The 12,313-nt window shown below is 40.3% G+C and overlaps 1 protein-coding gene and 1 long non-coding RNA gene across 2 annotated transcripts in view; one reads left to right on the top strand and one right to left on the bottom strand.

Moving 5' to 3' along the window:
• The window catches only part of fbxw8 (F-box and WD repeat domain containing 8), a 22,758-nt gene extending 12,612 nt beyond the window's left edge, over positions 1-10,146 (bottom strand). The window contains exons 1-7 of the mRNA XM_005928865.3: positions 9,543-10,146; positions 9,351-9,455; positions 8,304-8,468; positions 7,609-7,697; positions 1,868-2,025; positions 1,401-1,597; positions 781-999 (exon numbers count right to left, since the gene is read on the bottom strand). Of these exons, the coding sequence (XP_005928927.1) occupies positions 781-999; positions 1,401-1,597; positions 1,868-2,025; positions 7,609-7,697; positions 8,304-8,468; positions 9,351-9,455; positions 9,543-9,992 (1,383 nt within the window). The 5' untranslated portion in view covers positions 9,993-10,146. The remainder of the gene's footprint in view (positions 1-780; positions 1,000-1,400; positions 1,598-1,867; positions 2,026-7,608; positions 7,698-8,303; positions 8,469-9,350; positions 9,456-9,542) is intronic.
• Positions 10,147-10,309: 163 nt separating this feature from the next.
• Positions 10,310-12,312, top strand: LOC102298332. The gene is made up of 2 exons (XR_316203.3): positions 10,310-10,926; positions 11,431-12,312. It is a non-coding gene; the product is annotated as an uncharacterized LOC102298332 (long non-coding RNA).
• The last annotated feature ends 1 nt before the right edge of the window (position 12,313 follows it).

The raw sequence follows: 12,313 nt of genomic DNA, 5'->3' as shown, positions 1-12,313 counted from the left end.
GCTTTTTTAATGTCTTGGTGGGGACCAAAATCTCAAATTTACTACACTGGTGGGGACCAACAGCCCACATGTGGACCAAAATCCAGGTGCTTATGGGGTTGAAGGCATTTTTCACACTCAAAATGTGGTTTTAGTGTCAGGGTTACAATTGGGTTATGGTTAGGTTTAGGGTAAGGCATTCATTTTTGATGGTTAGGGTTAGGATAAGCAGCTAGGAAAAGCATTATGTCAATGACATGTCCCCACTAACTAGCAACACCTGATATGTGTGCATGTGTGAGCATGCATAAGCTTTACAAAAACAAAAATGTTACATGTGTTTTTATTTTTAAATGTCATAATCATTGTTAATGCTGGTATATCACAAAACCCCTAGTTTTAATAAAATAATTCACTTTCCCAATAAAAAAATCCATTTATTATTGAGTAAATGGATTTTACACCAGACTAGAAAATGGTTCATTTGCCACTATCAGCAGATGAATAATTCCCTGTTCATACTACATCATCATAGTCAAAAACTGGACAATCATGGCCAGCTGTACTGTTTATTGCTGATTTCATCCACGAGCAGACCTGAAGCTTTGCAGTGCTTTATAAAAATTAAGGCCTACTCAACTTTGATTTTTCATGTGCCATATACATCACATAGCAAAAAAGTGCCAGGGTTCAGTTTTAGGTTTTCTGAAGAAACTGTGTAATTACACTGATTAAATTAAGGTACTTTTAAAACCTATGTGTTCATTTTCTATGGGAACTGTACACAGAAGCTGAACCCACCTTGTTCCCTCCGTCATGCATGGCCCAGCCTGTGCGCTTCACCCCAAATGCAACATGGGATTCTGAGGCATCCAAGCAGGTAACAGGATGACCATAGACTGAGTGGAGCATCAATGGCTCCTCCTCCCGTGGGTCCAACAGGTACATGGACTCTCCTGCTGCCAGAGCTGCCAACGGACATTGCTGGTCCCTACCTGGGACTAAAGTCATGCTCTCTACCTGTGAAATTAGACAGGATGGAGCACAATTTTTTTTTACATATACATCAGTATAGAAAGTGACTTTATTAAGTATATAACTGCATTTTAGTACATTACTTGCACACTTATGTACAAGTCATTTAATCACTGCACTTTTTAATTCTTTGATCATGTCACCTTGGTCTTTTTTGTCCTTCCCTACCTGCCACATAAATGCCTACTACTATGCCTGTGAACTCAAACTACCAGGATACTAAATAAATAACAAGTACTTTAAGTGATTTCCTCCACAGTCCAAACCCCAACAAAAGCCAATTTCCAACTTGATATTCAGAGAAAAGCTGAAAGCAACAGTCTAATAATTAACATAATTGCACATTGAAATGTGTCATCTGATAAAAATGAAGAACTCTGACTCACAGTCTTGGGTAGCTGAGTCTGGCATACTGTCCTCCAGTAGCCACAGTCTTTTGCGCAGTCAAGCCGAACATCTGATCCAGTGGCAGAGATCAGGACAGGACTGTCAGGGCTTAGGGACAGGACCTGGATCCTCCCTGTAGTCTGGTAGTGGTAGATGGGTTCCCCACCTGTCTCTGTGCTCCACAGGTCTACACAGCCTATCCCAAAAACAGTCCCCAAGTCTTTTACTGTATGCATTTAATGTATGCATTTATCGCATAAGGAAAAATGATAAACAAAGGGCATCATGTACAGAAATTACAAGTGCATCTAACCATAGGTTTCTAGGCTTGATAAAGAAAAGTTGATTGAAAAGACTAATGATTGCCTTGCTTTTGATTAGAAGTTATACATAGTGTGTATTTGGTGTGGGCAATGCTTTGCCCAAAAGATACCACTGCATTACACATATACACACAAACACTGACCATCTTCATACGCAGCAGCAGCCAGCGTGCCGTTGACCTGGACGTGACTAACATGTGGTCTCGGCTCAGTGTTAGCAGACAGACTATTGGCCTTCAGGTACGAAGCCGTTGAGTCCCAGTGGAGGGTATCCCACAGCCTCACATCACCAGACGTGTACCTTAAATCCAAACACGCAAAAAGTTCATCAGTGTAAGGAAAGTTTTGTTGACCTTTTTTTTTTTTTACAGCACGTTGAAAAGTTTCCACCTTCGAGAACACCTGACGTCACCCTCTCACCGCTGAATCATTTCCCCTTTCACACCCTCCTCCTTTGCTCACTCTGACTTGTTATTTTGTTTTCATCCTTTGTTACACGATCTTTCGACAATTACGATGGTGTTGTTTGGGCGACACAATAACGAACATTTCGCCCCATTTTCCAGGACAGTTTTCAGTTCCTTTTTAAATTTTTTATACATCACAGCTCTAAAACTTCTGTCTTACTACAAATGAAGTAATATTTGATCATTTATTTAAAAGTATACTTTCACTGAGACTGGGATATGCACACATACACAGTGATACACACTGGACCTTGATTTTACTTTGGGTTTAAATATTGATTTTATTTGTTCTGATGACATTTTTATCTCTGATCATCACTGTATTCGCCGCTGTATTCATAAATTCCTCGACAGCGGGATGCTTTTAATGTAAATCCATCCCCTCAAAGCGATGCCGATTTCTTAAGAGATCTATTTAATAAGCATTGTCTTTCCATTTTGGATGAAATTTGTCCAGTTAAAATGAGACAAGCTTCTGTTTTTAGTCCTCACCTTGGCTAAATGACAATATTTCCTGCTTAAATCGTGATTGTCGCAAAGCTGAGAGCTTGTGGAAGAAAACTAATTTAAATGTTCATCTCCTTTACTTCAAGGATCTGTTAGTTTCTTTCAACAATGCAATTAGAGATGCGTGGGCTGCCTATTTATCTTATCTGGTTGCAAAGGGCAAAGGTAATCCTAAGGTGTTATTTGACACTATTACTGTACTGACATTATTACTCCTGCTCCACCTGCTGCCCCCATTTATTCAAATGAAGACTGTGAAAATTTCCTTCCTTCTAGAAAAAATTAGTAATATAGGAAATTATTTTTCCCCATCAGCTTATGCACTGTCTGATCCTACTCTAGCTTGGTCTGTTATTTTAGAACATTTTCTACCCATTTCACTACCCGAGCTGGCAAAAATAGTTAGCTCAATGAAAGCATCCTCCTGTTCACTTGACTGTTTGCCTGCATCGCTATTCAAAAGTGTCTTCCATTCCACTGGTTCCTGTGTGCTCACCATAATTAACACCTCTCTGACATCTGGTAAAGTCCCTGCTTATTTTAGAAATGCTGGTATACAACCCCTTTTAAAAAAACCTAAGTTAGACCTTTTCTTACCAGCAGTTACAGTTTTAGACAAACATAATATTCTTAACAAATTCCGGTCTGGCTTTCGTAGAACCCATTCTACTGAAACAGCCCTTCTTAGGGTCTCCAGTGACATTTTTTGTTGCAAAACGATGCAGGAAAATGTTCTGTTTTGCTGATGTTGGATCTCACGTCGGCCTTTGACACCGTTGACCATCACATCCTACTTGAAAGACTAAAATACTGGGTCGGTGTATCTGGATCTGCCTTAGAGTGGTTCTTATCATATCTGTATGAACGTTACTTTTTTGTGGCAGTTTCTAAATACAGGCCATCTTCGACGTCCCTGTACTATGGTGTGCCACAAGGCTCTGTGCTGGGGCCTTTATTGTTCTTAATATATCTACTTCCCCTCCAGCATGTTTTGAGCCCCTTTGAGGACATCTGTTACCACTGCTACGCAGACAATATCCAGTTATACATTTCTTCTAAGCCCCAAGATGTTTCTAAGCTACAGATTTTGAATGAGTGCTTAGATTCCATTAAAGTTTGGATGGCTGACAACTTCCTGAGGCAGGGATAGCTCAGTAGGTAGAGTGGTGGCCCCATGATCGGAAGGTCGGGGGTTCGATTCCCCTGAACAGCTACCCTGAGGTACCCCTGAGCAAGGTACCGTCCCTACACACTGCTCCCCGGGCGCCCAATGGCTGCCCACTGCTTCACTGAGTGAATGGGTTAAATGCAGAGAGCGATTTTCCCCACGGGGACCAATAAAGTACACTTCCTTCTTCTTCCTCCAACTTATAGAAGGAAAGACTGAAGTCCTTGTATGTTCTCCTGATAGACACGTACCTAAGATAATGAATGCTCTTGGTCCCCTTGCAACATTTGTGAAATCGTCTATCAGGTATCTAGGGGCAATCTTTGACCCAGCTTTCACTTCGGATGTTTACGTCAAATCTCTGGTTCGGTCCTGCTTTTATCACTAAAGAAACATTTCTAAACTAAGCCCTATTGTATCTCGTACTGAACTGAAGATTGTCGTTTATGCTTTCATTTCATCAAGACTACTGTAATTTACTGTTTAAGTGTTTAAACAGACTCTTTGGAGCGTCTACAGATTTTTCAAAACACTGCAGCAAGACTTCTGACCAAAACAGCTGCACTGGCTCCCCATTGAATTCAGAGTCCATTTTAACATTCTGGTGCTGACTTATAGAGCTCTTCATGGACAAGCTCCTGCCTACATCATTGAACTTCTACAGCCCTATGTCCCTAGCAGGTCACTGTAGGTCATGTAAGCAGGGTCTACTCGTCATTCATTATACAATGCTGGGGAGACAGAGCTTTTGCCACTGTGGCTCCCAGACTGTGGAACTCACACCCACCCAGCTTAAGATCTCTGGACTCAGTAGCTTCTTTAAAAAAAAACAAATAAAAACACTTTTTTTTAGAATTGCATTTAGTTAACTGTTGTCTGTTTTGTTTTATACTTTGTTGTCGTTGTGTGAAGCACTTTGTGATCTTTTATCTAGAAAGGTGCTATATAAATAAAGTTTTAGCTTACCTTATAACACATAGAGATGCATTATTTATTTAAAAAATTAATAAGAAGAAGAAGAATATGCATGTACGATTTCAGACACATTACAACAAAACTAATTCAGACCATGTATGAAGTTTGGCTTGATAATTAATTGGTATGCAATTTACAAATTTACAAATATTAGAGAAATTCTCACATTTAAAAACTTTTAATTTGGTCAATTGGCTGACAAATTACTTTACCAGTTTTTCTTCAAAAGTTTTAATGAAATACATTTTTTATCTATCAACAAACTAATTAATAACCCTAGACCAGATGCTAAAATTACGCTTAAATTTGATTTCGGTGATTTTTTCCCTCCACTTTTAGTCTTTCAAGGAAAAAAACCCAAAAAAAGGTTTTCTTTCATTTTCTTTCATACATTTGATGCTGTCTGCCTAGCTCGGGGCCAAACCAATCTAACTTATCGGGAATCCAATCAATGGGTCACACCAATGTAGACCTCAGGGATTAAGTTAACATTAGTTACACAAAAGTGAATTTATTTGCAAGGATGATTAATTGATCATAAAATACCTCATGCAGCTCACTCAAAAATAACATTTCTAGCAGCACAATTTCTTCAACAGATTGGAACATGACCTTCTGTTCATGTCATGTCATTTCACCAGACTCCAAGTTAGTGGAAAAGCCCTAACTATATCCCATCACACCTAAAACTCTCAAACCCTCCTCTTTCCTGTTTTTTTTTTCTTTTTTCGCCTAAGCCAATGAGCTCTCTCTACAGGAGACAGCAAACTGACAAAGTTCCCACCTCCGCGGATACCACCATGTCTGAACAAGTGTGCAGTCGCAGTGTGTCATGCAGTCACAGCAAGTGTGACACAGGGTGTTCATGTGAGCACCCGTTATTTGCATGCATGACTTTGTTAGCGGGGTTTGGCAGAAAGTAGACAATTGGGACACACACTTTGACTTAATTGGTACGTCAGCACAATGCCAGCTATCAACAGGAGGAAGATGATGTTGAATCATATCCAAGGAACTCGTCAAAAACTTTGTACAGGAAGACTTGTGCACTGATTACTGCAATCTTCACGCAAGCCTCGGGAGATCCGGCTTCTATGTTACTGTGTGACTTTAAGAACTGTTGGGTTAACGAGACAGCATCTTATGTTGCTTTTTAAGTGCCAAATCTCATTTCACTGGTTTTCTAATAAGATTTAGTGGAGACAATTGAATCACTTCTGATTACTCTTAACGGTCATTGATTCCTTTCTAGATAAACAAATTCAAGTAGTTGAATTACCTTAGTTGAATTAACTTTTAATATAATGGGAAAAGTATTGATATTGTTAATTTGTTAATAGCAGTAGTAAGAAAAAGAACAATTTAACAGCATGTTAACATTGTGCAAGGTGCCTTATTTCATAAATGCAATTTTCGTTGTCTTATGTGTCTTACGTGTGCTTTTTATCAGTGGGACACAGCAGGACTGAGGGGACTCTAATCACATCACTCTAAAGAGATGCTCCAAATTTCTGAGGCCTTATTGGGTCCCTTTGGCCACTCACAATCAATCACTGTCTCAGCCAACTAGTTCAAAGCAGTTGCAGTTTATTTAAACTGCAATTTATTTAACCCTTCCCTCACCATAGGACCATAAAGACACTCGTTTTGACTGAATCACACCAGTCACTAAATTCCAGAGTACTCAGTACATTATCATGTCTCTTTTAACTTGGCCTTTATTTTCATCTTAACCACATGTGTGTGTAGTTTGGTGACTGCGTCTTGATGTGATGGTTTCCTAACAGCAAAATCTGTTAACAGACAAAGTACATAAAACCACCTGCACCTGTGGGTTTCTCTAGAAAGACATTCAACAGTGTCAAAATGTGACAACAGACTTGATTGCTAAAATTTCCAGAGTCACTTTGCAAGTTTTCAAAAGAAATGGAAATGGAAAAGGAATTAGAAGATGGCACATAGAACGTCCACTAACAGTTTAGCCCCCCTGGCAACTAACCCCATGGGAGGCTTTAAGGCTTTTTTGTAAATGTCAGTGCTGTGAGCTATACGAATGATAATTGTGGACATCACACTCATGTGGGCCAATGGCATGCGACTGAATGTGGCAATACATTTGGATACTTAAGGCATCCGTCTGTGCACATTCTTTAGTCTCAAAATCTTTTGCACCACTTCAACTCCACCCTCTTTCTCTGAAGCTTCTCAAAATTTGGGGTGGTGGTGGTGGTGAATGTCAGCAAAGTGAAAAACTGATCTCAACTGTAAAAATGGAACAATAAACGATATTTGATAAGTACTGACTTACATGTTAATTTTTGGTAACAATGTTAGAAAATCATTTATTTACACTGTTAACTATCACATGTTCCAAATCTTTGACCAGAAAATTATTACCAGCTTATAGTCTTAAATTCACCGCCTGTCTCATCCGATGAAATTGAAGTCACTTAAGTGTTACTGCAAGTACATTTCTAACTGCTTCACTTGATTCTTCAATTGACTTTAAATGAATTATCCCCCTAAGAAGGGAAAACCAAATGTGTTGGACTGTCAGTAACCACTGCAATAAGACATATAGTCATACATGTTTAATTAAACACCCAGTAAAGAATCAGAAAGGTTATGATCAAGATTAATTTACACCAAGACACCTGACAAGAAAAAGAGACAGAAGCAGAATTGAGTATATGAGGAGTCAACGTTACAGTTAACATCGTTATTAATCGGCTGTCAGAAGCGTCCTACATGCATCCTTGATACTCACCCAGCTAAGACGAAGTTGTCATAGGAGCTGACGTCACAGAGCACCTTCCCCAACTCGAACTGCAGCTGGCTGATGGATCCCACTCGATTCTAGGTGAAAATTATAGGCTGGCTGAAAACTGATATATTTTATTAGATGAGAGACGCGCAGCTGGTCTACTGTCAGTTCTGCACTAATATCAGTCTGAGAAATACAGTAACAATTAGTATTTCCCAATGAAGTGAAGCAGTGATGCTTTACAAAAGAAAGCTTGTAAGGGCCTTGCTGTATAGTGTCCATGTTCTTCTGCCTGTGCGGGTTTTTCTCTGGCTACCTCACACATATTTTGAAGGTAGGTGCAAGGTTGAGTGCATGTCTGTCTGTTAGTTTTACCGATACAATTAGGGTAAGTCGATGTCCCAGTTTATGTATGACAGCACAGGATTTTCATCCTCTGTCCCAGTATCACAAATTGACATAATGTCCCACATTTTAATGGGCCCCAGTTTTGAATAGTAAGTAGGAAAGGCAGTTATCTAGGTCAACTTGTCACCAGCTTTTCCAGTTGTGCAAAGTCCAGTGAGGAAATGCAGTGAAAATGAAATCTTTGTGAATCTGTAGGTCATTCAAAGACTGTCTTTTGACTTATTCTTCAATTTTGCACAGCTGCTGGATGGAAGCATCTGTTTTGCCACAGTAAAGTAGTTCAAGCTCACCTTCCAGTTGAAGCGCACCGTTTTAGAAGAGTTCCTGCAGTCTCGCAGCATACTCTTCCAGCAGGGCGAGTCAGACATGCTGGCATTCTGATGGTAACCATCCCTCACGCACAACTTGAACCACAGAACAGAGTCCTCTGCAAGGACTCTCCATGCCCTGCTCACCTGAGAGAAGATTAAACCGTGTAACTGTGGATTGAGTCAGCATACATTAAGAGCTTGCATCACTTATTTCTATTTAACAAGCTCGGCTGACTGCCAAATGGACTCGTCACATGCGGGTCTGGCACACAAAATGTAATTTATTAATCTGTACCAAATTAAGTCGTGAAAGGCAAATAAAGCTGCCCTAAGCAATTCAGTATGTGTTGCTACAAATGAAGAACTTAACTTTTTAAATCACAACACATCGCTATTGTATAGCTGGGGTGCGGTTTTGGCCATGAAGATTTCTGGTCCCTGTGCAACAAAATAATTTGTTTTAGCCTCAGAGTTGTTTTAATTTGAATCCCTCCTAGATTGTAACGCTTGTCAGTGTGCAACTGTTCTTCTAAAGTAGAGGTTCAAAAACCCTTTTTAGAATGTGAAAGATAGATACTTGCAATAACCCCTTGATGTTATCCACTCGCTCACTTAAGCAAGACTTAAGTCACCAAGTAGTTCAATAACATAATGATTTATTTCTCTGTTGCCCATTTAAACACATTTTAGAGCTCTATTTTCACAAGAAAATAGCGAAGAATACTCACGAGTAACCAGATAAGCATATGTCCATTCCTGTCCCATTAATTGGACAATTTATTTTATTTTGAAGTGACTGCCAAAACAATGTCCTATTTATGTAAACACTTTTTTCATCAAATGAATCCCTTCTGTTGGCTGAAAACTACAGAACCAGGGTTTTCCATCAGTGAATACAAGGCCTTGCAACGTCGTCTTGTGAAAAACCTGATTAACCTCTAAGATTCATTCTGGAGCTGGTGGATGAAAACACTGACCTGCACCCCTGAGGTGACGTTTGTCCAGCCTCTTACTCAGACTGCTTACCTGGGCACATCGGCCTAGTTCTGCACAGTTGAGATATTGGAATATCTTCAAAGCTATCTCATACGGCAACTCAATATCAAAGAAGGGAATGTCATTGACTTCATTCTGCAAAACAGATCATTAAACACACATTATATACCCAGCTGACTGTGGTCAAGTACCATCTGACGGTGTGCATTATCGCTCTCATACCAGATCCTGAATGAGTTGGTCTACCAGCTCTTCTTCTTTCTTGACCTTTCCCTGAGGCTGCTGCTGCAAGGATGAGCTGCAGACATTAGTCATGTTATGATATTGCCTCTTTCTCCTGCTCCTCTCCTCCTCAATTCTGTCCAACAAAGGGCTGGTCCTTCCATCCAGCAAACTACTTGCAATGGACACATACTGAGGCTGATCCTCTGTCTCTGCGGCAGCAGCAAGAGCAGCAGGTTTTCCCCCTACACGAACATGCTCAGTGCAACCACCTTCTTCTGGCTTTGAATGACTACCGGCCTTGTTAAGATTTTTTAAGTCTCTCTGGCCTAACTGATCATCAATATCCCGGGAAGAGGAAGGCGCACAAACCAGTCGTTGCTCCCCCTTTTTACTCGATAACTCTCGTTTCCAACGCTCCCTGAACGCAGCAAGATCGTTCTCTGCCATATTCTTCTGTCATCGCTGAAAATCTAACTTTTTTTCAACATTACAAAGTAAAATTTTGTAGTTTTACAGACGAGTTAAGAATAGAAACAGAACGACACCGACAAAAAACAAGCACGTCCTCCTGTATAAATAGTCCGAAGAGGGAAAGCGAGCAAATGTGCAAAAGTTCCGCCAACTTTTAATTCCGCATTTTTATTATAGACGCGTCGATTGCAGGGGGAGATATATTGTATTTGTGGGCAATGTTTTGGCAATTTGTTTTTATACAAAATTTATTATTTCGTATTACATAGTTATGTGTACAGGATGATCACATTTTAGAAAAAGTGCAATTTTTATTAGAACTTTAAAAGAATTTAAGCGTGCTAATGCAGAAAACTCCCCAAGATAAAACCAAACAGGAGCGATCCAAGAGTTAATCATTGCATCGCTCTTTTGGGAAAAGATGATGTAAACCCCACACCATGTGACACTGTAATGAATAATACAGTAGTGAGAGAGGTGGGGGAGAAAGGGGGGGACGCAAACACTGTAAAGGTTTGCTGAGAAAAAGAGAAGGAGGGTCCTGTATCCTCAAGACTTAAACTGAGTAGACCGTGCGTTTTGCCGCGAAGACGAGATGTGCTGGCTGCCGATAGACCATCCTCTGCTGCTTCCAGGTGACTCAACCTGCAGCTCCCGTCGACCCTCGCCGTGCTCCGTGGCTCAACTGCTCGCGTCGCGCCTACGGAGGATCGGGGATAAGCTGGAGAAAAGCTGGGCGACCGAGCGGGCGGACGTCGGCTACAGCTGCGGGGACAGAGGGACGGTGGTGGTAAGCGGACGGGGTCACCTGAAGGAGGGCTTCTTGTGCGTTGCGCTGCACTTCACCGTGCTCGTGCTGTTCGTCGCGAGGCGACACCTGTAGGGCGCGAGGCTGCCTCACCAGCAACAGGTGAGTAAACAGAGTCACGTCACCTGTTCGAGCGCGAAGCCACTAAGCCTATCTCAGATTTGGATGAAAATTCATTTAGGCATATTTGTCAAATTGAAACACACACACACACTAAATAAATACAAAAATGCTTTTTTTGACGCAGGCCAGGAAAACATTTTCTTTACTACTTCCATCAACTTTTTTGGCCTTTCCCAAATGAAATAATCCATTTTAAGATATAAAAATACATTTAACCTCTCAATATTTGCACAACAACTTTCATCAAGGGACCATAAAAACTGGATAAATAAATTTGGCGATAAAAATGTTTTAAGTATTAGGTAATTATTAAGAGTCGCACTTCTACAGAAAACGAGATGAAATAAATATTAGGATAGAACTGATGGCATTCTCTACATTTCATTTTCAGACGGTGCTAAATAGAAATTATAGCTCTACTGTAGGTTTCACGTTTCTTATAATGCGTCTCAATAAAGTGCGTGTATCTCTATCTCATCATAGACGGTGCCTTTAAGATTATGCATGAGGGAAAGCAACGGGCTCTCATCATTTGCACTTAAAGCAAAGGATGGAGGAGAGTCGGAGGACGCGGTGCAGGAAGAAGTGTGCACAGCGAGTGGAAAAGCGACAAACGAGGAAGCGGGTTAAATTTGTGTTTCAGGAACGGAACTGCGTTTCTGACTATTCTGCATGTGGCATGAAGACTAACTCAGGTCGGATATGGATGCACTATACCGAGCTGAGACGACACCAGCAGCCCTGCAGTCAGTCAGCGGCTATATCTACCCCTACGTGACTCTCCAATTCTGTCATCCCATCTACAAGCCGGTGATGTAATCTTCCCCTGGTAGAGTGGAGGGAAAAGCTTACTAATAGTACGCCTTTAAAATTTTCACCTCCAATGCGAGTGCATCAGTGAAAACTGGGGTTAAACTCATTAGACCTTCTGTATCTAGGCTACAATTAGTGCAGCAATCCTTAATAATGCACTGAAATGTTTCCAAGCTTCATAATGCACTGTACCTTTTCTTTTTTTAAACATAAGCTATAAGTGTAAGCATGTAAATAATGAGAGTGGTTTTTACAGGTGTTTTCTACAGTGTTTAGATGATGTTTACACATTACTCTGCTTTTTTTTTTTAATCTGTTGGGGGGAGTGTTATGTGGCTTGTTATTATAAAGAAAACTCCTAGGAAGCTATGCTGTTATGCTGTCTGTGATTTCTGCAAAAAAGAAAAAAGCTTTTTTCCCCCTAGTATATTTAATGTAATGTGGGTAAAATTCCTGAAACGGTCTTTTATAAAGTGTATGGTCTTTATACTTTTAAAACATTTCATATGAATTTTTAGCAGTCCTGATAATAAAAAAACGTTTACTGAGATAT

This window comes from Haplochromis burtoni, unplaced genomic scaffold (assembly GCF_018398535.1).
Source record: "Haplochromis burtoni strain Fernald_Lab_line unplaced genomic scaffold, NCSU_Asbu1 Contig_111, whole genome shotgun sequence".
Classification (NCBI taxonomy): domain Eukaryota; kingdom Metazoa; phylum Chordata; class Actinopteri; order Cichliformes; family Cichlidae; genus Haplochromis; species Haplochromis burtoni.
This window is presented reverse-complemented; position numbering and strand designations above follow the sequence as displayed.